The 26,939-nt window shown below is 42.5% G+C and overlaps 2 protein-coding genes across 2 annotated transcripts in view; both read right to left on the reverse strand.

Annotated features, from left to right (window-relative positions):
* Positions 1-26,939, reverse strand: part of LOC115150976 (guanine nucleotide-binding protein G(i) subunit alpha-2) — a 191,608-nt gene that overhangs the window by 136,838 nt on the left and 27,831 nt on the right. The window lies entirely within an intron of this gene.
* Positions 17,546-20,165, reverse strand: LOC115150975 (uncharacterized). Its single transcript, XM_029694852.1, has 2 exons — positions 17,756-20,165; positions 17,546-17,653 (listed from the first exon to the last, which is right to left on the reverse strand). Exon 1 carries the CDS (start codon positions 19,240-19,242, stop codon positions 17,974-17,976), a length of 1,269 nt encoding a protein of 422 aa, XP_029550712.1. The 5' UTR covers positions 19,243-20,165; the 3' UTR covers positions 17,546-17,653; positions 17,756-17,973.

Raw genomic sequence — 26,939 nt, forward strand, 5'->3', positions numbered from 1 at the left:
TGTGCACTCCAGACCTCCAGTGCGCCTCCTCGGTCCAGGATATCCGGCGCCGCTTATGCGCACTGTGTCGCCGGTGTGCGGTCACGGTCCAGCACGTCCTGTTCCAGCACCTCGCCCTTGCCGGGCGAATGTGGTGCGTGTCCACAGTCCAGTCCGGCCCATCCCTGCTCCCCGCACCAAGCCAGTGGTGCGTGTCCCCAGTCCTGTCCGGCCCATCCCTGCTCCCCGCACCAAGCCAGTGGTGCGTGTCCCCAGTCCAGTCCGGCCCGTCCCTGCTCCCCGCACCAGGTTAGTGGTGCGTGTCCCCAGTCCTGTCCGGCCCATCCCTGCTCCCCGCACCAAGTTAGTGGTGCGTGTCCACAGTCCTGTCCGGCCCATCCCTGCTCCCCGCACCAAGCCAGTGGTGCGTGTCCCCAGTCCTGTCCGGCCCATCCCTGCTCCCCGCACCAAGCCAGTGGTGCGTGTCCCCAGTCCAGTCCGTCCCGTCCCTGCTCCCCGCACCAGGTTAGTGGTGCGTGTCCCCAGTCCTGTCCGGCCCATCCCTGCTCCCCGCACCAAGCCGGGGGTGCGTGTCCCTAGTCCAGTCCGGCCCGTCCCTGCTACCCGCACCAGGTTGCTGGTGCGTGTCCCCAGTCCAGTCCGGCCCATCCCTGCTCCCCGCACCAGGTTGGTGGTGCGTGTCCCGGGTCCTGTCAGGCCCGTCCCTGTTCCCCGCACCAGGCCCACGGTGCGTGTCCACAGTCCGGCACGGCCTGTGTCCGGTCCACCGGTGACCAGTCCTGTTCCGGTCGGCGGCTCCGCTCCGGAGCCTGAGCCTGCCGCTCCACCGTGGTCCAGTCCGGGCCAGAGGGGTAGGGCTAGGGTAGAGGCAGGGGGAGAAACACGCCCAGGGCCAGAGCCTCCACCGAGGGTGAGGCGCCCACCCGGTCCCCCCCCTAATAGACTTTAGGTTTGTGCGCCGGGAGTACGCACCGTTGGAGGGGGGGTTCTGTCACGCCCTGACCAGGTGAACTCTTCTATTTTGGTCAGGGTGTGGCATTTCTATAGTTTATTTTCTATGTTTTTGGTATAGCCTTGCTTTGGGGCTTATTTCTATGTTGGGTTCTGTCGATTCCCAATCAGAGACAGCTGTCGCTAGTTGCCTCTGATTGGGGAATCACATTTAAGTTCCTTTTTCCCCCACGATGTTTGTGGGGTGTTGCCTCTTTTGTTGGAGCAGTAACGATACGTTTATTCTCTGTTTTGACCGTGTTATTTCAGTCTGTAATAAATAACATGTGTTCGCTCCCAGCTGCGCCTTGGTCCACTTCTTGCTTCCTGCACGACGATCGTTACAATATGGAACCATTTAGTAAGCAAAAAAGTGTTAAACAAATCAAAATACATTTGAGATTCTTCAAAGTAGCCACCCTTTGCCTTGATGACAGCTTTGCACACTCTAAGCATTCTCTCAACCAGCTTCATGAGGTAGTCACCTGGAATGCATTTCAAATAACAGGTGTGCCTTGTTAAGAACAGCTCAAATAAGCAGAGAAAAATGAGAGTTCATTATAACTTTAAGACATGAAGGTCAGTCAATCCGGAACATTTCAAGAACTTTGAAAGTTTCTTCAAGTGCAGTCGCAAAAACGATCAAGCGCTATTATGAGGACCGCCACAGGAAAGGAAGACCCAGAGTTACCTCTGCTCTAGAGGATAAGTTCATTAAATTTACCTGCCTCAGAAATTGCAGCCCAAATAAATGCTTCACAGAGTTCAAGTAACAGAAACATCAACTGTTCATAGGAGACTGCGAGTCAGGCCTTTGTGAGTCAGGCCTTCGTGGTCGAATTGCTGAAACGAAACCATTACTAAAGGACACCAATAAGAAGAAGAGACTTGCTTGGGCCAAGACACACGAGCAATGGACATTAGACCGGTGGAAATCTGTCCTTTGGTCTGATGAGTCCAAATTTGATATTTGGACTCCGCCATGTCTTTGTGAGAACCGCCATGTCTTTGTGACAACCGCCATCTGTGAGATGCAGAGTAAGTGAACAGATGATCTCTGCATGTGTAGTTCCCACCGTGAAGCATGGAGGAGATGGTGTGGGGCTGCTTTGCTGGTGACACTGTCAGTGATATATTTAGAATTCAAGGCACACTTAACCAGCATTCTGCAGCAATACGCCATCCCATCTGGTTTGCGCATAGTCCCACTATCATTTGTTTTTCAACAGGACAATGACCCAACACACCTCCAGGCTGTGTAAGGGCTATTTGACCAAGGAAAGCGATGGAGTGCTGCATCAGATGACCTGGCCTCCACAATCACCCGATCTCAACCCAGTTCAGATGGTTTGGGATGAGTTGGACCACAGAGTGAAGGAAAAGCAGCCAACAAGTGCTCAGCATATGTGAGAACTCCTTCAGACTGTTGGAAAAGCATTCCTGGTGAAGCTGGTTGAGAGAATGCCAAGAGTGTGCAAAGCTGTCATCAGGGCAAAGGGTGGCTACTTTGAAGAATCTAAAATATATATTTTAACACTTTCTTTGGTTACTACATGATTCCATGTGTTATTTCATAGTTTTGATGGCTTCACTATTATTCTACAATGTAGAAAATAGTAAAAATAAAGAAACCCTTGAATGAGTAGGTTTGTCAACTTTTGACTGGTACTGCACATACACTGTATCTACCTCAATTACGTAATACCCCTGCAGATCGACTATTGTGTGTTTAACTTTTCTATTATTTCTCCCTTTTCTTTCTCTCTCCATTGTTGGGAAGGGTCCGTAAGCAAGCATTTCACTGTTAGTCCACACCTGTTAACAAAACGTGACAAATGTCATTTGATTTGATGGATTGGTTGATTGATATAGACTGTAATCAGAGTGAATTTTCAATAAAAGACCCGACTATGAAATTGAAACAAACAATGACAAATGCCTTTTACAACTACAAGACAAACAGGGGTCAAGCAAAGGCTAGGGTCCACTCAGCAGAAATGTCTGATTGGGGCTAAAATGGATTGGTCGTCTCGGGACTGTAGCTGTAACAGTGAATATCACTACATCAAGCTCTGCAAATGCATGCAAATAGTGCGATCCATCTTCTTCCCCCTGGGGACTGGATACATACACAGCACTGCTCATGCACATTGATTCATTCACATTTCAAGTTTCACGTTTTTATTAGTCGTATGTAAGGGATACACATCGACTACACCGTCCCAAAAAATGCTTACTTGCAGGTTCCTTCTTGGCAATGCAACGACAATAAGAAATAATAAAAGATAAGAACATAAAGTAAATGGCTCAGTAGAATAGAATAAACATTTGAACATAAGCATAATACAGGAAGGCAGAATTTATAGTCCAATATTTACACGTTTTGAGGAAGAGGGATTGAGGGGGAAGTGTTTAAAATGTGCGGTATCTAGCAATAATAATAGTGGTCGTAGTCTGGGAGTGTGTGCGGAGAATCAGAGCCAGTGGTCAGTCCAGATCAAGTGTTCAGCAGTCTGATATTCCACATGGAAAATATCTAATTCTGGGAGAATCAGACAATTTGTGTAGTTGTACGTGTGTTATCATGTGTGCCACATACACACAGCCCTAAATGAGAGGCAAGGTACACAGTACATTTTCCAATATTAAATCAACACTTAGAGTTTATTTTAACACTAGCTAAGATAACATATGGTCCCACTCTACAGAGTGTAGAAAGTACTCTGAGTATAGTGTTACATTTTGAGTGTTAATGTAACACTTCGTAATGGTAAACTAACACATTGCAAGTTTTACTCAAATGTAACACTATAGGGTAATTAACACTCACAGTGTTATTTCTATTCAACATTAGTGTTAATCTAGAGGTAACTCCTTTAGTGTTATGCAAAAACAATGTTACTATAAGTGATTTGGGGTGTTTTAACACTATGGCGTAAAGCCTAATTTGCCTTTTCGAGTGAATTGTAGAGTTACCACCCATGAATGTATTTAATGACAGCGACATGGTTGTTGAATGCTTTCCTTTTAAAGGCCTCTGGCTTTCACCAAATTAGTACCATGGTGAATGTTAACATAAAAAAATGTAAGTTCATGAGACTACGTTACATATATCATGAGGCCTTACTTGATGGCCTAGTTTTACTCTAACACAGTGGTGTTAGGAAAATCCTGGTTTACAAATTACAGGCCACATCAGGCCTGCAAGTCACATTTTGCTGGCAGACAAAGTGATGTGTAATTCCTTTTGGAATCCAGCCAGAGTTAAGATATCTATCCTGCATTCAGAATGACTACCAGGGTTAGGAACTCTGGTAAAGGAGACTACCTAAACCATTTAAACTGGAAAAACCATTTCCGTAACGGGTGCAATAAATTGAATTTACCTGATTGGATTCGTTTAGAAAAATAGCCAAGAGTTAGATACTTCTTCAGCCGCAAACTGCATTCATAATGACGGTTAGGAACATTGTGAGGGGACTACCTACCATTTCAGTGACAGGTACAGGTGCAAAAAATATGATTGGATTAGTTTAGAAAAATGTTTGCTATTTATCTTTGTGTAGTTGAAGATTAATCAATCAATCAATGTACATGCAAAAACACAAAAACAATCCTAACAAAAATCTACCTGCATAGCATGCTGGGAAATATGATAATGATGGGTGTGGGTTTGATGGGACTTTTTAACTCTCCACAGTTTAAAACAATAACTCTGATTATTAACACCAATACTGGAATTATTTTACACCACTGGGTGTTAATTTCACTCTAACAGAGTGAATTTAACTCCTGAATCAACACTAGAAATGTTACACTGAAATCAACACTGGACAATTTGCTGTCTAGGCTACAAGCCAATGAACAGGAACTAGCTAAGCATTTGAATGCCACAGAAACACAATGATAACTGGTGTGGCCACCCATATCATTACTGGTCAAATAGTCTGTTACTGCACAGGACTTTGGATCAGCAGTCATTCTCCAACTAGTTATCTGCGCAATGGCTGGTACTAAAACAATAATTAACACTTACTCCTGATGTTTACTGCCACTCTCTTCCCCACCGTTACCCTAACTTCACACCCACAGAAAGGCAATGTCATGCAGTGTTCAGACACCACGTGACCCTTCAGTTCAACCGCACACAGTGGCGGTCGGTGCCTTTTAAGATGAGGGAGGACAATAAAAAATAAAAAATAAAAATGATGAGCATGGCCTTATTTCTATTACAGCATATTGGATCACTGCCATTCATATTCCATTCACCCAGCTCAATGTAACATTTATAGATTTAGGCTACTTCATGATATTCAAATGTACCTATACCCATCATGAGGTTGCAACAAACTAGCCTATGAATTAAAGTTAACAACGTAGGTGCACAGGTCGAATGCTTTGTAATCAAGGTGACTGACAGGGACACATTCAATACCGCCTTGCACACTCTTGCCTGCATCTAACTGTTAGTCCAACAGTTGCAAACAAGAGTTTCTATTGGACAAATTCAGGCATGTTTATCCCCGTTTCGTTACATATGCTTCCATTTTAAGAAATGGTTTTAAGCCGAGTTGGCGGAATGAATACACCCTTGATCACACACAAGCAGTATAATAGCAGCCACATACAAACCGCATGATCACTTTGCTCGTTGTAATTCCTTCTCGCATCTACGCGATCTCTTCCTCTTACCTTTTCCCTTCGCTTGTGGACTTCAGCACACAACACATCAGCTGTCTGTGACCAGGAGAAAAAACCTTTCCAAGTCAAACCTTCATATCATAACCTCTAACCGCTACACACAGCCTACATCGTTGTCACCATATTATCTAACGTCATAGTCAACATAGCTAATAGAACTAACACGTTAGTAAACCCGCTACAATCAGGCAGCACAGTGTACAGTCAGCAAGCACTTTAGCGGTTACACCGGCAGTCCCCGGTGGCAATAAATTAATAAAACCAAAAGCTTACCTTGACTTGGAAGAGTTCCAGCGTTGGATAGCCATTGCCAGCTAGCTAACAAAGCATCCCTCTTGGATTGAGCTAGGTGTTTTGTGTAGGCTAAACCAGCTAAGCAAGTGAAAGTCAAAAAATACTATGAAATATAGCTATGTCTCTCTCTCCCTCTTTCTTGCATCCTTCATTTTTGAATACATTTATTTGTGGAAAACTGTTCAACTATTGTCTTTCTCTCTCTTTGAGTCAACTACTCACCACATGTTATGCACTCCAGTCCTAGCTAGCTGTAGCTTATGCTTTCAGTACTAGATTCATTCTCTGATCCTTTGATTGGGTGGACAAAATGTCAATTCATGCTGTAAGAGCTCTGATATGTTGGAGGACGTCCTACGGAAGTTGTCATAATTACTGTATGAGTCTATGGAAGAGGGTGAACACCATGAGACTCCTAGGTTTTGTATTGAAGTCAATGTACCCAGAGGAGGACGGAAACAAACTATCCTCCGGCTACACCATGTGCTTCTACACCTGCATTGCTTGCTGTTTGGGGTTATATGCTGGGTTTCTGTACAGCACTTTGTGACATCAGCTGATGTAAAAAAGGATGGTCCTCCCCTTTCTTCCTCTGAGTTGCCTCCACACACACACTGGGTGGCTAGGCCTGGCCTCCTACCTCCAGGCCAAAAGCATTAGATGTTAATAAATGGCTTGTAGCACTGGGGAGTTCCCAGCTCCACAACACAACCACATACATTCCATAGCTGAATATATGAAATAAATAAATAAATACAAATATCTTGACATTAATAAACCAATCCGTATGCCTCTTAATGTGCTCTGTACACATTTTAGTATAGAATAGTACACTTCACAACATTTCTATGAGTATGGAATAGCAGTCTGTGTAATGTTAGTCAGATCCATATCTGGGAGGCAAGATCATAAAAGCAATTAGGTTCAAGTTCATAAAAGCAATTAGGTAAATGCAGTTACATTAAAACTAGGAAGATAAACTGTGCAGTGACCTGTTCACGGTGGACAGACCGGCATGCTCTCCTTGGAAGCCACCCAGCCATCGAGCCACAGGACCTGAGTCACGTCTGTCTCAAATCGACAGACACACAGCAAATCCTCCAGTGTTGAATCAACACTGACAGTGATACATTTTAACACTGGTCCAGTGTCTATACAGGTCCACACTTTTTAGTGTTATATTATCACTTTGCTTAGTGCTGACGCTGTCTCAATGTTAGGGAATTAACACTTTTAGTGTTAAGCAATAACACCTCATGTAATTTTTAACAATAGGACGTGTATATAGGTTACATGCAATAACACCTCACATGGTATTTAGTGCTTGGGCAAAAACCAAAACGGGCAATTCACTACACCCGCAATAACATCTGCTAATCATGTGTATGTGACCAATAACATTTGATTTGAGAGAACCCTGGCCAACAGGTCTGTATCTCTTGACAAGGTCACTCAGCATTGTGAGATTATAATATTATTTTGAACTGTCACGTGCTCTTATGTAAGCATTTACAGACTTCAGAACTGACCGCAGTCATGCTAAAATTTAATTTACATGACCATAGACCACTTAAACTGGTACAACACTTCCACTCACGGTTGACCAAAAATAAATAACTGAAAACAACGCCCCCACTAAGCCATGCCTCCATTATAATTTCCCAGTGTTCCTTGCCTTTTCAAGTGAATTGCAGAGTTGCCACCCATGACTGTATTTGCTAGTGACAGACATGGTGGTTGAATGTGTTCAGTTTCAATCCTGTAGCCTTCACCTAGTGAGTTTCAAGGTAAATATTATTATTAACTGTTTGACAGGCAACTCCCATTATGCTTAGTTTTATCCTAATACTGTGTACTGAAACTACTGGTTTACAGGCTGCATCTGGCCTGCAAGTCACATTATGCTGTTTTGTAAAGTGATGTAATTAGGATATCCGACAGTTGGAATGTTCATTCACCTGCATGCAGAATGACAGTCTCCTTTCTCAATATTCCTAACTCTATCTAAACCATTTAAACTGGAACAACCATTTCAATATATTTCAATATAGCAATATATCTAACTGATTTGTTTAGAAAAATGTTATTTGTGATTGTGTAGCAAAATATTAATTAATCAATGAATGTACAAATGGATAATAAGATGATAGTTGGAGCAGTATTGTTAGATTTCAGTGCAGCCTTTGATGTTATTCATCCTAAATTGTTTTTGAAGAAACTCACTTGCTATGACTTTACATCACCTGCCATCACATGTTTTTTTTTTATCATCCAATAGAACCCAGAGAGTGTTCTTCAGTGGAAGCTTCTCTAACCTCATATGTACAGTGCGTTGTCCCTCAGGGCAGTTACCTTGGGCTGTTACTCTTTCCATTTTTACAAATGATTTGCCACTGGTCTTACACAAAGCTAGAATGACTATGTATTCAGATGATTCCACACTCTGTCAGCACCCAAATTCTAAATAAGGAGTTAATTAGTATCAGAATGAATGACTCATAATAAACTGGTATTAAATACATCTAAAACTAAAAGCATTGTATTTGGTTTAAAACATTATTTAAGACCTAAACCTTAGCTGGAGTTATACTTAAAGGGTGTGACCATTGAGAAAGTTGAGGAAGCTAAACTCCTAGGTATAACAGTGGATGGTTAATTATCATGGTCAAGTCATATTGACAAAGTTGTTGTGAAGATGGGGAGGGGTCTGTCTGTTATAAAAAGATGTTCTGCATTTTTGACACAAATCAACTGTACTACTGTAGTTATTCAGGCTCTGGTCTTGTCCCATCTTGATTACTGTCCGGTAATATGGTCAAGGGCAGCAAAGAATGACCTAGAGAACCTGTAGCTGGCTCAAAACAGAGCAGCACGCCTTGCCCTTAACTCCACCTACAGAACTAACAACAACATGTATGGCAGTCTTTCCTGGTTGAGGGTTGACGAGAGATTAACTGCTTATCTTCTAGTATTATTGTAATGAAAATTCCAGATTGTCTGCATAATCAAATAACATTCAGCTCAAACACCCATAGCTGACATGCCACCACAAGACATGCCACCAGGGGTCCCTTCACAGTCCCCAAGTCCAAAACTAATTCACATCAACGCACAGTATTATACAGAGCCATGATCGCATTGGAACTCAAAATTACCTTATGATTAAAGAACATTTCATGGAACGGCAAAGACTGTGAGGGGACACACACCCAAACACACTCTAACACACACAATGTTTTTAATTCTATTGTTTAGTATTATTTGTATTTTATTTTTATTGTTTGTATATTATTGTATTTTTTATTTGTGTGACTGTCCTTGTCTCTGTGTTTTGTTACTTGTCATGTTTTGTGTTTGTTGTGGACCCCAGGAAGAATAGGTGGCACTTTGGCAAAAGCTAATGGGGATCTGAATAAATCAATAAATTAATACATGCAAAAACACAGATTAAAAACCTTTTTGATAGTTAGTTCCAAATATCTTTAAAGGTCGCCACAGCGTGAGTTTTTTTTGTGTGTGTGTGATGTCAGAATGTACTCACTGTTCCAAAATGTGATTTGTCACGCAACAGGACCGTTAACCCACGCTGCCCTCAAACCAAAGCATGCTGCCTGTTAATTACGGTGCATTCGGAAAGTTTTCAGAGCCCTTGACGTTTTCCAATTTTTTGTTTTTACGTTACAGCCTTATTCTAAAATGTATTAAATAGTATTTTTTTCCCTCATCAATCTACACACAATACCCCATAATGACAAAGCAAAACCAGGTTTTTAGAAATGTTTGCAAATGTATTCAAATAAAAAAAACTGAAATATCACATTTATATAAGTATTCAGACCCTTTACTCAGTACTAAGTTGAAGCACCTTTGGCAGCGATTGGATTTTCGCTTTGACATGCACTGTCAACTGTGGGGCCTTTATATAGACAGCTGTGTGCCTTTCCAAATCATGTCCAATCAATTGAATTTACCACAGGGGGACTCCAATCAAGTTGTAGAAACATCTCAAAGATGATCAGAGGAAACAGGATGCACCTGAGCTCAATTTGGAGTCTCATAGCAGATGGTCGGAATACTTATTTCTGTTTTTCTATTAATACATTACTAAAAATGTCCTTGATCCATCACACTCTAGCGACTCCTGTGGTGGGCCGGGCGCAATGCACGCTGACATGGTCACCAGGGGGGCAGGTAGCCTAGTGGTTAGTGTTGGGTCAGTAACCGAAAGGTTGCTGGATCGAATCCCCGAGCTGACAAGGTAAAACTATGTCGTTCTGCCCCTGAGCAAGGCAGTTAACCCACTGTTCCCCGGGCGCCGAAGACGTGGATGTCGATCATGGCAACCCCCCGCACCTCTCTGATTCAGAGGAATGCATTCAGTTGTACAACTGACTAGATATCTCCTTTTCCCCAGGTGTATACTGTTTCTTCCGAACATTGGTGCGGCTGGCTTCCGGGTTAAACGAGCATTTTGTCAGGAAGCAGTGCGGCTTGGTGGGGTCGAGTTTCTGAGGACGCACGGCTCTCGATCTTCGCCTCTCCAGAGTCCTGTAACTACCAATTTAGATGTCATGAAATTAGGGAGAAAAAAGGGACAATAAATAAAATAACCTGTTTTCACTTCGTCATTATGGATAGATGAGGATTTCTGATTTATTTAATCCATTTTAGAATAAGGCTGTAACGTAACAAAATGTGGAAAAAGTCAAGGGGTCTGAATACTTTCCGAATGCATTGCATGTATAGGCTATATTGCAAGTTGTCAATTTCAAATAATTATTTTCTAACAACAGTTTGAATTGAGGTGTGCTCAGCCTCTTCATTAATTCGCATAGAAGGAGTCCATTTCACTGTTGTGGGCAATTTATGTTTGAGGCTTTACTGAGCCGGACAAACTTCTCTCTTCGACGAAAGACCAAGCACTTCCCCAGTGTTTACCCAGATTACGTATGCAGACATTTAAGCATCTCCAGTCAGAAAATAACTTGCACAAAATGTTTCCCCCTGGCACATTTTCCGGCTGGCACCCGCATTGGCTTCATTGCTGTTTTCCTTACTAATAATAACTTTGAACATGTGTGCGTTCCTATCAAAGTAAGTGTCTTATTACATCATCATTATAGTTTCTGTATGTCATGTTGTTTCTACAGTAGCACACCGTATGTATGTATCGAGCATAATGTATTTACTGTTTTATTCAAATGTTTAAGTACTGGGGACAAATCATGCATTCCGATTCTTCCATAGACTGTAATGGACACATGATGTGTGTAAAATACTTTTTGGAAGGTTGTACTAATTATGATGAGCTAATGCTAAGATAAATGCCAGATATGTGTGGCACCATGTTTGTTGACGACATACAATGCATTCTGGTTGTCACATAAACGCCTGTCAGACCAAAGATGTTATAACAAAACGAGCTGAAGGGATGGTTCACTCGACTGACTTCGATTGTAACTATCATTACTCAGGGTTGCCAGCTCTTTATTTTTATTTAGCTTATAAACTCCTGTGTTTTTATCCCATTTATTGATAAATCCCCCATCATAGTAATATCTCCTGCATCATATGCCCCCACGATACCTTCCCCCATTTCTACCCCCCCAAATAATTTACTATAAATAGCCTACTGTTTGAAAGTATTTTTAAATACTTATTTCAAATACTAAACTCAGCAAAAAAGAAACATCCTCTCACTGTCAACTGCGTTTATTTTCAGCAAATTTAAAGTGTAAATATTTGTATGAACATAACAAGATTCAACAACTGAGACACAAACTGAACATGTTCCACAGACATGTGACTAACAGAAATTGAATAATGTGTCCCTGAACAAAGGGGTGGTCAAAAGTAACAGTATCTGGTGTGGCCACCAGCTGCATTAAGTACTGCAGTGCATCTCCTCATGGACTGCACCAGATTTGCCAGTTCTTGCTGTGAGATGTTACCCCACTCTTCCACCAAGGCACCTGCAAGTTCCCGGACATTTCTGGGGGGAATGACCCTAGCCCTCACCCTCCGATCCAACAGGTCCCAGGCGTGCTCAATGGGATTGAGATCCGGGCTCTTCGCTGACCATGGCAGAACACTGACATTCCTGTCTTGCAGGAAATCATGCACAGAACGAGCAGTACGGCTGGTGGCATTGTCATTCTGGAGGGTCATGTAAGGATGAGCCTGCAGGAAGGGTACCACATGAGGGAGGAGGATGTCTTCCCTGTAATGCACAGTGTTGAGATTGCCTGTAATGACAAGCTCAGTCCGATGATGCTGTGACACACCGCCCCAGACCATGATGGACCCTCCACCTCCAAATCGATCCCTCTCCAGAGTACAGGCCTCGGTGTAACGCTCATTCCTTCAACGATAAACGCGAATCTGACCATCACCCCTGGTGAGACAAAACCGCAAATCATCAGTGAAGAGCACCTTTTGCCAGTTATGTCTGGTCCAGCGACCTTTGTTGCCGGTGATGTCTGGTTAGAACCTGCCGATGTTCGGATGTACCGATCCTGTGCAGGTGTTGTTACACGTGGTCTGCAACTGTGAGGACGATCAGCTGTCTTGCCTCCCTGTAGTGCTTTGAGTCAGTGTGTTTGAGTATTTTCAAATAGTTTCCAAGTGTAGTTTCAAACATTCCAATATTCAACTACTTGTCTTTTCAAATAAAAATGTAATTCAAAGAATACATCTAAATACTTAATTACAAGTGTCTTTGAAAGTAATTGAGATACCCTAAATGTTATTGGGCCTCCAGATGGGAAAATGAACCCCCCCCCCAAAAAAAACAAACTATAAAATGGTTTCATCCAAATCTGGCAAACCTGTGTAGCTTTTGTGCTACGGTTAGGCTAAGCAGTTGGTTTGTGTTTGGGGCGATGGTCTGTGAGAGAATTTGATTTGCTTTGTCATTTATCAACTGTAAAACTGTAAAACATTTGTCAAGTCATGTGCTCCGATTCTTTTATACACAGTAAAAGTACATCGAAGATTTGTAAAATGCTGAAAAATGGCCAAACTAAGTTAATTTTTTTCGGGCAAAGGGCACAGCCATCTTTGTTTATTTGCATTTTATAGTGAATGGCATTCTGGGAATAGGGAGTTAGGGAGTCAAACATAAACAAACATGGCTGCCATCATAAAGAATTGAACTGCAGTTAGCTTGGGGCGGCAGCGTAGCCTAGTGGTTTGAGTGTTGGACTAGTAACCAAAAAGTTGCCAGATCAAATACCCAAGCTGACAATGTACAAATCTGTCATTCTGCCCATGAACAACCCACTGTTCCTAGGCCATCATTGAAAATAAGAATGTGTTCTTAACTGACTTGCCTAGTTAAATAAAGGTAAAATAAAAAAACAGTTAGTGACTTGTTTACAATATACCGCATCTCTTTTCTAAACAATATTACATTTCTCCCTTGTGCTCACCAGAGATGTGTATATTGTAAACAAGTCGCTAACTGTTTTTTTGTCAGCGCAACCTGTTATTTAGACTGGTGTATGGATTGAGTGTGGCTGTGATGCTTGGATGATGAAGTATACATTTATCTTTTACAATAAAAGGTGAAATTGAGAAATAAAGTTGTGAAGACCTTTTATTTCCCATCAATACAATACATTGTTGAGATGCTTTTCAGGCAACAATGCTGTATATACGCATTTGTTGCATCATACGTTCTGTTGCTACTGTTCGAATCACATATTTGCAACAGTACAGTACAGGGACCACTCAACAATGATTACAAATATGTGATCGTACACATCAAATTAAAAACAAACCCAAAAACCTCTACCTGCAGTAGAGCATGCTGGGAAATATGATCCTGATGAGTGTGGTTTTGATGGGAATGTTTTACTCTCCACTGAGTAAAACTGGCACAATCCCACTCAACTCTGGTTAGTAGCACGAACACTGGGTTATTTTACACCGGCCAATTTTCAGTGCAGACTCGACATGGCTGGCTCACCACAGGCTCAGTCACATTCCCCTGAGTAACTTATACCACTTTTGTTATCCTTCTATCTGAGTGTACAGTACGTACTCTATACTGTATGTGGTCAACAAAGGGTCATTCTTGATTAAAGTGTATGCCTTTGAGCCTATTTTCTACAGTTTTGAATGTGAGTGCATGTTTGTGTTCTTGTCGAAGTATCTGTGAGTGTGAGGTCTTCTCTCAGAGGAAATGACATGTCCTCATCGTGTCATCAAGCACACAGACATCTGTCTCTCAACTGTCAGTGACATGTCAGGTTAGTGCTTGTGGCAGCCAGGTCTCAAGGTCTCACACAGACACTAAATATTTCCTAGTCAGCAACCAAACTAGTGGTTTGTTGAGGGATCAATCGGAGTTAGAGGAAGTTGTGTCGTGAGATTTGATTTCAGCATGTGCCATTTACTGTTCTGTCTTTGCGGTGGCTGTGTGACAAGCTTGGGGTTTACAGTGATGTGCCACCACACAACGCTTTACTCCGGAGGTAATTGTGTGTGTGCGTGCGTGCGTTTGCACTCACGCGTGGGTGGGTGCGAAAATCAACACAACTATTTAAGTCTAAGACTTGTCCTTTCATGTCAACAGAATTGGGCCAGACTGATTACTGACACAAAATAAAATGGCACACCACAATCCTAAACAGTGGCGTACAGCCAGGTCTGAGCAAGCCTGATGATTTTTTTTTGGGGGGGGGGGGGGGGACAGCTAACTTCCTACAATTCTACACATATTTCCATGGGGAAGAGAGAAAAATGTGCAGTTTAATTGCTAATCTCATGATAATCTACACATTTTGCAAAGAAGATGAGAGAATTTGACATTTTTAAAGCTAATTTAATAATCTAGCTGGCTCCGACTTCTAAGCCGCAGCTCTGGTGTGTGGCACGATCAAGCAAGGTTTCCAGACTTTGTTTTTTCTGTTTGGTAACACAGACTAGTTCTAGTCAGAAACTGATGTCAATAATAATTCTTGAGAATGCAACAAATCAATCAGTTTAAATTGGTACTGTGCTGAAATTAGTTCTCTGAACTTGTTGTTTTTTAGTAGCTGTCCAACCAGTCAGTTCTTAGTCACTGTGGGTACTTAGTCTCTGGTCAGTCGATACATCACCGCTTCAGCCAGCCTAGACACAGAGAGGGCTTAGGGCTCCAATCAATACCTTTGGGTGTAATTCTGACTATGTGGTTGGCAGCCGTCATGACTCAATTCACTGATACTAAGAAAAAGGAGCGGGCATTTTGTTCTCCTTGCTCGGTCGTATTGTACCCCTTCCTTCATGAAAAACTAGTCAGTGCACTGCATACAGAGAACTCTATTCCACATCAAGTAACTCATGCAAGTAGTAACATCTGATGAAAGAAAAACAGAAAAATACACCTTATGAAACAGCGGGGACTGTGAAGAGACACACACACACACAGGCATAAACACATGCATACACACTATACAAACGTACACATTAATTTTGTGTTGTAGATATGTGGTAGAAGAGTAGTGGCCTGAGGGCACACACTTAAGTGTTGTGAAATGTATTGTAATTTTTTAAAATTGTATATCAGCCTTCATTTTGCTGGACCCTAGGTAGAGTAGCTTCTGCCTTGGCAGCAGCAATGGAGATCCATAACAAATACAAATAATACACTGTATCTAGTCGGGAAAGTCTGGCTATGCGCTCAGGACTGATTTCTGAGAACAATAATGTATTAACTTCATCTGTCAAGTTATCGTAAATAAAAAACACAGCGCCCAAAATGTGCCTGCTATCTACTACTTGCTAGTTTCATTGACAATCACAGAGTTGGAACTTAGCTAAGTTCCAACTCTGTGATTGTCAATTAAAGTAGCAAGTAGTAGATAGCAGGCACATTGAGAAGCCAGGCCACAATCACCTTATCAAGTCACTGGTGAGTGGCAACGTGTGTGTGTGTGTGTGCTTTGGTGCTGTTTATTTATTTTTCAACTTTCTCACTATCTATTACGAGTGTGCATCTGCATGACAGTATTTCACAGTGAATCATGTTACTAAACAGGTCACGGGAGGACACAACATGCTCGCGAACGGGTTTTGAATTTTTGAATATTGACAGGTGGCAGTTGGGATTTGAGTGCACTCCGATCATCTCAATTCTCCTTTTGCCCAAAACAGTGTCGTACTCGAGTGATCACTATGAAACACAAGTGATCACTCCATAAAGGGCTTAGCGCCAAGTGTTCTTTCAACATAACATTGGTGACGTGTTGTCTTATGTAAACAAGTCAGAGGCGCTGCGTAATGGACGAGACTGGATGAGACTGACTTTATGACACAAATGATCCTCTTTATACTTTCTAGTCAATTTTGACACTAGAATAAACATTTCTGACAAATATCGATGCCACATGTCGTTTAAAACCAGGCAATTTGTTTATTGCCTTCAGTTCTTTTAATAGTTCAGATGATGATATCCTTACATCGTTAAGTGGAGAGTTGTCAATAAAAAAAAAATCAAAGCAACCAGCTGCAATACTATTTCTAGTTTACTCAACTTTGGCACATGTGTTGAGACAACTCAATAATGTATGTTAGCAGAACATTTCTGCCGCAAAGTTGAGTGAACCAGAAATCGTATTGCGTCTGTTTGCCTCGATTTTTATATATTGATTCATTAAACGTTTTTATGGCAGTGGAGTAGACATTGAGGTGGAGTTAGGGCAGGAAAATAATTTGAGCTCAGGGTGTAATCACAAGATTATAACATGATTTCTGGATTACAGGCCTGTATTCTAGCTCTTTAATGTTGTGTTTCTGAGAGCCTACTGACTTCAGAGGGTGTTATTCACATACACCCAAATCCCTCTGGGTAAATAACATTGTTTGTATTTGCACTGGGACCATTAGATTAGTGTTTCAATTAATATGAAACAGATTAATGTTCATGATATGGGTTAGACGTCTCATTGATTTAACACTATAGTCTATTCATCATCCCTCTCACCAGGATTGCATGCCGGATTTCACTGAAAAACCCTAGCCAATGAAACATGAAATGACAGACACTTTGTCATAGCTGCATTAGTATCTCTGTCACTGGCATGGGATGGAACTAGACCTCGGTTCAAATACAAGTGTATTGGATTATTTACTTAAATATGTATTTTCTGTGTACTTGAGTATTTTCAAATGATGTGGCCAAATCAACTACTTATATTGGAAGTATTTGAAAATATTTTCAAATAATTTCCTATAAATAGCCTAATATTTGAAAGCCTTTTGAAATACTCATTTCAAATACTAATTTCGAATGCATGGGTTAAATGCATGGGAGTTTGAGTCACTGTAGTCAACACATTCCAATATTCAACTACTTGTCTTTTCAAATAAAAATCTAATTCAAGGAATACATCTAAATACTTCATTCCAAATGTCATTGAAAGTAATTGTAATACCCTAAATAGTATCTGAGCCCAGGTCCAAAGGTGTCACGATTCTAAAGCAGAACCCAGAAGCAGACCAGGACAAGGTGAGTAGAACGAAGGTGAGTATTTATTTACAGACTCCAATGTGAAAGCAGAATAATCCAGGAGGCAGAGCGGGCAGCGGAGGTGAGTTGGTGAGAGTGAATAGGCAGATCTAATGATGGCACACAAACCGCCGACAACCAGGCAGGAGTGGGGTGAATGTTCCGGGAGAATGACTGTAGACAGAGTAAACGGAGGTGAGTACACGGCAAGCAAAAAATACAGAACAACAAAACTAACTATAGTAAACTTGAGGCTGATACGCTGACACAACATACTGTTCATTGCTAACGATCCGGCAGGGAATGGATGTCAGGTCAGGGCTTATGAAGAGAAGAGGTGATGATCAGGACCAGGTGTGCAGATGGCTGATGAGATGCGGGTAATCAAGAGTTCTCCCGCCTAGCTTCGTCGCCTGGCAACCAGACAGGGTGCGTTCAGGAACCTCAAAACAGACTCCAAAACAAAAAACAGTCAGCTCAGGCAGAAAACAGACTCAGGAAGCGGGATTCCTGACAGTACCCCCCCTCCGACAAACGCCACCGGGCGGACAACCCGGAGCGCCGGGATGGAGGCGGTAGAAGTCACGAAGGAGGGCATCATCAAGGATCTGACGCCGAGGAATCCAACTCCTCTCCTCAGGACCATACCCCTCCCAGTCCACGAGATACTGGAAACCCCGATGTCTGTAATCCATGATGCGGCGCACCGTGTAGACTGGACCACCTCCGATCATCCGAGGAGGAGGTGGAGGGGGTAGCAGAGGACTGAGGTGCACAGGCTTGAGGCAGGAGACATGAAAGGTGGGGTGGACTCTGAGAGTTCTAGACAACTTGAGTCGAACCACAACAGGAGTGATCACTCTCCACCACAAACGGACCAATGAACTTCGGTGACAGTTTCTGCGACTCAGTCCGCAGAGGAAGATCCCGTGTAGCCAACCATACCTTATCTCCGATGGCATAAGCGGGGACTGGAATCCGGCGACGATTCGCCTGGAGCTGATAACGGTCAGAAACTCTAAGGAGCCTTTCTGGCCCGATGCCAGGTCTGGTGGCAACGACAAATGTGGGCCTGGACCGAGGGTACCGAGAGATCCTTCTCCTGAGAAGGAAACAAGGGAGGTTGGTAACCGTACAGGCACTGGAAGGGAGACAGCCCAGTAGCAGATGTAGGGAGAGTATTGTGGGCATACTCGACCCATGGCAACTGAGAGGCCCAAGAGGCGGGGTTGGAGGAGACAAGGCAGCGCAGATTCCATCTTTTGGTTGGCTCTCTCCGCCTGACCATTAGATTGGGGGTGAAATCCAGATGTGAGACTGACAGTAGCTCCAATGGCCAAACAGAAGGATTTCCAGACAGCAGAGGTAAACTTAGGACCACGGTCGGAAACTATGTCACTGGGCAACCCGTGGACCCTGAAAACCTCCCTAACCAGGATCTCGGACGTTGTAGAGGCAGAGGGAAGCTTGGAGAAGGGTACAAAGTGGGCGAACTTGCTGAATCTGTCCACAATAGTCAGATTGACCGTGTTCCCATCAGACGAGGGCAATCCAGTGACAAAGTCCAGGGCCAGATGCGACCATGGTCGCCGGGGAATAGGTAGGGGGTGAAGAAGTCCAGAGCTGGCCCAATTGGCATTTTTATTCTGTGCACATACTGGGCATGCAGCAACAAACCTCCGGGTATCTTCTCTCATGGCAGGCCACCAAAATCGTCTGCGTAGTAACGCCATCGTCCGAGCCACCCCCGGGTGACAAGCCATCCTGCTGGCGTGGGACCATTGGAGGACGGCAGAAAAGAACAGACTCAGGCACAAACAACCGACCGGGTGGACCGTTACCGGGATCGGGCTGTGTCCGAAGGGCCGCCAGAACCTCCTCAATCCTCCATGTGACTGCTCCCACGACAAAGTTCTGGGGAAGAATCGTCTCAGTCTTGGCCCCACTCTCCTCCGTCTCTCTCGGACTCTGTTATCCACCCGAATAGATAATGCTACCAGACTGTCCAGATCACTAGGCTCAGGATAGGAGATCAGCTCATCCTTGAGTTGCTCCGACAGCCCTGATAAAAACCCGCTTGTAGTGACACCTCATTCCATCCACTCTCCACAGCCAATGTCCTGAATTCGATAACAAAGTCTGCCACACTGCGAGCTCCTTGGTGAAGAGAGAACAAACGCTTAGCTGCGTCCTTACCTCGGACAGGATGGTCAAAAAGCTTCCTCATCTCTGCCGTGAATTCCTGGTACGACGCCATGCAGGTGTCCTTTCGTTCCCATACGGCTGAAGCCTACTCCAGTGCTCTCCCACGCAGCAGTTCAATGACAAAAGCTATCCTAGCCTTGTCTGTGGCGTAAGAGTGGGGCTGCAGATCAAGCACTAATCCACACTGCATAAGAAACGAACGGCATCTTCCCAAATCCCCTTCATACTTATCAGGCGTCAGGACCTTGGGCTCACGGAAGGGAACAGCTCCAGAAGCGACAGGTGAGAGGGGTGAAGCAGGTGGTGGATGATCCGCCAGCAAACTGAGCTGAGCCTGGATACTCGTCAGACTAGCAGAAAAGTTCCGAACCGAAAACGCTATCTCCTGTAGCGCCGTGCTGTGTTGTCCCAACATCTTCTCCTGATGGGTAACGGCATGGCGAACGGAGTCCAGGTCCGCTGGGTTCATTCTTGGCCGGATCGTTCTGTCACGATTCTCTAAAGCAGAACCCAGAAGCAGACCAGGACAAGGTGAGTAGAACAAAGGTGAGAATTTATTTACAGACTCTAATGTGAAAGCAGAATAATCCAGGAGATGGAGTGGGCAGCGGAGGTGAGTTGGTGAGAGTGAATAGGCAGATCCAACGATGGCACACAAACCGCCGACGACCAGGCAGGAGTGGGGTGAATGTTCCGGGAGAATGACTGTAGACAGTAAACGGAGGTGAGTACACGGCAAGCAAAAAATACAGCACAACAAAACTAACTCTAGTAAACTTGAGGCTGATACGCTGACACAACATACTGTTCATTGCTAACGATCCGGCAGGGAATGGATGTCAGGTCAGGGCTTATGAAGAGAAGAGGTGATGATCAGGACCAGGTGTGCAGATGGCTGATGAGATGCGGGTAATCAAGAGTTCTCCCGCCTAGCTTCGTCACCTGGCAACCAGACAGGGTGCGTTCAGGAACCTCAGGAAACAGACTCCAAAACAAAAAACAGTCAGCTCAGGCAGAAAACAGACTCAGGAAGCGGGATTCCTGACAAAAGGCCCACGTTTTACAGTCACAGAGACCTTGCTAGGGGCTAACCTGTCACCAAATCCCAAAATAAATGGTTTACCTGAAAACACTTTAGGGGAGAACTAGATAAATGCCCTTTGGTGTGTGTCTATGAAAGAGAGTAGAGCATTTGTTGACGTCAAAGAATAGATTAGTCACATTCAATTAATCTTGCGCCATTAACCTGGAGGGACCGTCAGGGCTGAGAGTGAATTGTTTTTTTAATCCACTCTGATGGCTTTACCTTTCTCTACCTTTGTTTACAGAGAATGGGACAACCTTGACTTCCATGTTATGACAACCTTTCTTTAAGAGCATGTGGTAATGGTACAGTTGAAACATTTACTTGAAACTCATTCATTCAAAGGTCTAGGTTCTCTCAGGCTATAATAAAGTTTATCCTCCTGCATCCCAAGAGGTACCCGAATAGGGGCAAGGGATCTTTATAATGAGAGCTGTACCGATTCTCCCCAAAAATAATTGGTGGAGTTTTTGTAGCCAGGATCAGAACAGAGTAGAATAGGCTTGTCTTAATTTGAGGCTTGGAAAAACCCTGCTCTGGTATTTCCCACTGGTCCTGTTTAGTCATAAGAACCTCAAGCCAAGGAAACATTACAAAGCCTGATTTCTATAATCTCTCTATTACTGTTTCCTAACTCCCACGCTCCACACACTAGTTTCCTTCCCACACTGTCTTTTTCTGTAATTTCCTGAAGGTGTCAAACAAAGGAAGTTATATTTTGATGAATTAAGTCTCTGTCTTTTGGCTCTGCTGGTTCAGTGTGTGGCTGTAACACCTGTCCCCTCACAGGGGCTCTCCGAGCATGACTGTACTGTCACAAAAAGCAGCTTTGACAGCCAGGACTCCAGCTGCTGTCACTGAGCTTGATGTATTGCCACCACGTATGGTCGTGACACAAGAACATTTTACACAGCAGGCACTTCAGAAAACAGCTGGTGGAATACAAGATAGTACAGTATAGGCCAGATGCAACCTGCGGGGAAAATTAGTTTGACAGCCCTGAACTAGCCCATGTTAGCTGGTTAGCGTAACTAACCTACCTAGCTATCTAAATAGCCTGGCCATCATAACTACACTATGTCCCCATGGGGGTCCCCAAAGATGCCAAGTCATGGACAATCTTACTGACAGTTGTGGCTGCTTTGCGTGATGTAATGTTGTCTCTACCTTCTTGCCCTTTGTGCTGTTGTCTGTGCCCAATAATGTTTGTATCATGTTTTATGCTGCTGCCATGTGTTGCTACCATATTGTTGTCATGTTGTGTTGCTGCCATGCTATGTTGTCTTAGGTCTCTCTTTATGTAGTGTTGTGGTGTCTCTCTTGTCATGATGTGTGTTTTGTCCTTTAAATTATTTTTTTTATCCCAGCCCCCATCCCCGCAGCAGGCATTTTGCCTTTTGGTAGGCCATCATTGTAAATAAGAATTTGTTCTTAACTGACTTGCCTAGTTAAATAAAGTTAAAATAAAAATACAATTCCATCTGCTTTACACCAGACACGGAGATGAATACACCTTTCAGCAGGACAATAACCTGAAACACAAGGCCAAATCTACATTAGCGTTGCTTACCAAGAAGACAGTGAATTTCCTGAGTGGCTTAAATTTGACTTAAATCTACTTGAAAATCTATGGAAAGACCTGAAAATGGTTGTCTAGCATTGATCAACAACCAATTTGACAGAGCATGAAGAATTTTGAAAAGAATAATGGGCAAATGTTGCACAATCCAGGTGTGGAAAGCTCTTAGAGACCTACCTAGAAAGACTCAGCTGTAATTGCTGCCAAAGGTGCTTCTACAAAGTATTGAGTTAGGGGTGTGAATACTTATGTAAATTAGATTTCTGTCTTTATTTTCTTTAAATGTTCCATAGATTAGATTTTTTCTTTTACGTTTTCACTTTGTCATTATGCTGTATATTTAATCAATTTTGAGTTATTATTTAATAAAAATGTGACCTTAACTAGGCAAGTCAGTTAAGAACAAACTCTTATTTACAATGACAGCCTACCGGGCAACAGTGGGTTAACTACGTTGTTCATGGGCAGAACGACAGATTTTTACCTTGTCAGCTCGGGGATTCAATCCAGCAACCTTTCGGTTACAGGCCCAACGCTCTAACCACTAGGCTACCTGCCGCCCCAAAGGCTATATCACAACAAAATGTGGAAAAAGTCAATACTTTCTGAAGGCACTGTGTGTCCCTAGAGGTGGAAAATGTGTGATAGCAGTGCAGCAATGGCAGCTCTTTTATCACTCTTTCTTTCATCCCTGCATTCCATACTTTTTTCCCATAGGGATTTTACAGTACACTCTCAGAAATAGAGGTTTAGATTTTTCCTAAAGGGGTACCAACCGCTTGTCACTGTGGTGGTACCCTGTATGGTCCTCCTTTGTGCTGTTAGTTATAGGTACATAATTGTACTCCAGTTCATAACTCAGTACCTTTCTCCACATTTAAAAAATAAGCAAGCTTTTTGCCTTAATAGAGTACCACCACAGTGAAAAAGTGGCAAAGAATGTACCTCGACCGTAGACCACTTAAACTGGTACAACACTTCCACTTAAGGGTGGCCAAAAATAACTATCTGAAAGGCACGATGCCACGCCTCCAATATAATTTCCCAGTGTGCCTTGCCTTTTAGAGTGAATTGTAGAGTTACCAGCGATGACTGTATGTGTTTGTGACAGAGACAAGGTTGTTGAATTTGTTCATTTTCAGTCCTGTGGCATTCACCAAATAAATTCCTAGGTGTAAATTATTGTTCAAATTAAATTATTTGACAATACATATCTCATAATGACTTATTTTGATGCATAGTTTTACCCTAATAAAGTGTCCTAAAACTCCTAGTTTACATGCCACATCAGGCCTGCAAGTATGCTTGCAAAATAATGGTCAAATGTTCTGATTTTCAAAAATTCTTGGTTGAAGGATTTCCTGCTTATTCCCTCCTGTTTCCAGGAATCTTCCAACTGGGATTTCTGGAAAACCTGAGAAATTTTGGTAAGCAAGTCCCATTATGCTGGCTTGCAAAGTGATTTGTAATTAGATGGGACTTGTGAAGGAAAAAGTCCCAACTTCAAATCTTCATCAACCTTCTTCTTCTGCACGCTACTCCTCTTACACCGTTTAAGCTAGAAACGCCATTCAAACTCTAAAACATGTAGAACCGTTTGGTATGGTGTGCTTATTACATTTAAAGTTTTTATATTTTTACACTTTTTCAACTGTATATTTGTCTTTTTTTCCTTCATTCACTTTAATGGGACTTTTTTCAACATTTGAAAGCACCCAATTGTGACATGACTTCACCATTCAATGTAACTTTCAACACAAATCAGCAACTTCAACCACTTTTTTGTGTGTATGACATCTTAGTCTACATTTATGATTAGTGGGTTTTGTTATCTTTTTTATGTATTGTATATAGTTTTTTGTGGTGTGGTTTTATATATGACCTTGAGCTTCCAACCACACCTGCACACAGTTTTTTATATATATAATTTGTTTTATCTGTATTGCTGTTTATCACTTATTTTCTTTGGCGCAAATAACTTAAACTTAAACCTAGTTCCCTGCTATTCAAATCCGGAATCGGAACAGAAATATATTGTACAGATATAACGATACAGGTGTTTTAGTAACCTTATCAACAACTTCAGTTTTCACCACCTTCCGAACAAGTTAGACAAAAAGTTACAGGGTAAGACATATTTTTCTACTTCTCTGCTATTCAAATCTGGATTCCGAACAGAAATAAACTACATGCCCAAAAGTATTTAGACACCTGCTCGTCGAACCTCTCATTCCAAAATCATAGTTATTAATATAGAGTTGGTCCCCCCTTTTGCATTTCTGTATGAACCTTGCTTTGTGCACGGGGGCATTGTCATTCTGCGACAGGTAAGGGCATTCCCCAAACTATTGCCACAAAGTTGGAAGCACAGAATTGTCTAGAAAGTCATTGTATGCTGGAGCGTTAAGATTTCCCTTCACTGGATCTAAGGGGCCTAGCCCACACCATGAAAAACAGCCCCAGACCATTATTCCTCCTCCACCAAAACTTTACAGTTAGCAATATGCATGTGGACAGGTAGCGTTCTCCTGGCATCCTCCAGATCCAGATTCATCCGTCGAACTGCCAGATGTTGATGCGTCATTCATCACTCCAGAGAACGCATTTCCACTGCTCCAGAGTCCAATGACGGCGAGCTTTACACCATTCCAGCCAACGCTTGGCATTGCACATGGTGATCTTATCCTTGTGTGCGGCTGCTCGGCCATGGAAACCCATTTCATGAAGCTCCCAATGAACAGTTATTGTGCTGATATTGCTTCCGAAGGCAGTTTGGAACTCGGTAGTGAGTGTTGCACCCGAGGACAGGCAATTTATTTATTTATTTTTATTTAAAAATAATTACGTGCTACGTGCTTCAGCACTCGGCGGTCCCGTTCTGTGAATTTGTGTGGCCTACCGCTTTGCGGCTGAGCCGTTGTTGCTCCTAGGCATTTCCACTTCACAATAACAGCACTTACAGTTGACAGGGGCAGCTCTAGCTTTGACGAACTAATTTGTTGGAAAGGTGGCATCCTATGACGGTGCCACATTGAAAGTTACTGAGCTCTTCAGTAAGAGAAATACATGAACTAATAGTACATGTAGATAGCAATAAAAAGTATACTACAGAGATACAAAATGAGTTAGAGGAAGAACAAAAACAATTGTAGGAACTTAATCAAGAATGATCTAATGTAATCTATTACAAAAATAAAGGAAACTGTATGGAATATGGAGAAAAATGCACCAAATTCATCTTGAATCTCCAACACAGGAACACTAACAAAAATAATTTGTAGGAACTCGTTACTGAAGACGGAGTCATCTATGATTCTCTGAATGATATTTTAAAAGAGGAAGCTAAATATTTTAAGCAGATGTTCTCTTTTCTGTCTCATCCTCACCCACTGAATGACAATTACGGTAAGGAATTCTTTCAAAATAATATAAAAATTGAAAATTAACAAATGTACAGAAAGATCAGTGCAAATGCCAAATTACAGAGGAAGAACTTTGTGAGACTATTAAACCCGTTCAGTCTGGAAAAACGCCAGGGCTTGATGGCATACCGGTAGAGGTATATCAAGCCTTTTTTATATACTCAAAGCAACATTGTTAATTTGTTTTAACTATTGCTATAGAAATTGTAGTCTGTCAGGTACTCAGCAGGAAGGTCTGATTTCTCTATTATTAAAACAAGACCCAGATGGCAAATATAAAGACCCAGTCTATCTAAAATACTGGAGGCCCCTTACACTTCAATGTTGCAGAAATACTATCGAAATGCATAGCACTCAGAATTAAAAAGGTTTTACCAGGTATTGTTCATCCTGATCAGACAGGTTTTTACATGGACGATACATTGGAGATAATATACGACAACTACTATAAATAATAGAACATCATGAAACATCTAAGAAGCCAGTTCTGGTATTTGTAGCGGATTTTGAAAAGGCTTTTGATAAAGTAAGACTAGATTTTATTTATAAATGCCTGGATTTTTTTCATTTAGGTGATTCTCTTATAAAATGGGTAAAAGTAATGTATAGCAACCCCAGGTGTAAAATAGTAAATAGTGGCTACTTCTCAGAGTTTTGAAGTATCAAGGGGAGTTAAACAAGGGTGTCCACTGTCACCATATCTATTCGTTATGGACATCGAATTGCTAGCTATTAATATCATCTCAAATAACAACATTAGAGGATTAGAAATCCAAGGCTTCAAAACAAAGGTGTCCATGTATGCCGATGACTCTAGTTTTATATTAAGTCCGCAAGCTAGATCCCTGCAATGTCTCATTGAAGATCGAGATCAGTGGTTTCCAAACTTTTTATAGTCCTGTACCCCTTCAAACATTCATCCTCCAGCTGCGTACCCCCTCTAGCACCGGGGTCAGCGCACTCTCAAATTTTGTTTTTTGCCATCATTGTAAGCCTACACACACTATATGATACATTTATTAAACAGAAGAGGACTGGCCACCCCTCAGAGCCGGGTCCCTGTCTAGGTTTCTTCCTAGGTTCCTGCCTTTCTAGGGAGTTTTTCCTAGCCACTGTGCTTCTACATCTGGATTGCTTGCTGTTTGAGGTTTTAGGCTGGGTTTATGTATA

The sequence above is a fragment of the Salmo trutta genome, chromosome 16, assembly GCF_901001165.1.
Source record: "Salmo trutta chromosome 16, fSalTru1.1, whole genome shotgun sequence".
In the NCBI taxonomy this organism is placed as follows: domain Eukaryota; kingdom Metazoa; phylum Chordata; class Actinopteri; order Salmoniformes; family Salmonidae; genus Salmo; species Salmo trutta.

Bases quoted from the DNA above. Each gene is read 5' to 3' on its own strand.
- LOC115150975 (XM_029694852.1), bottom strand. From the start codon at position 19,242: ATGGCTTGTCACCCGGGGGTGGCTCGGACGATGGCGTTACTACGCAGA.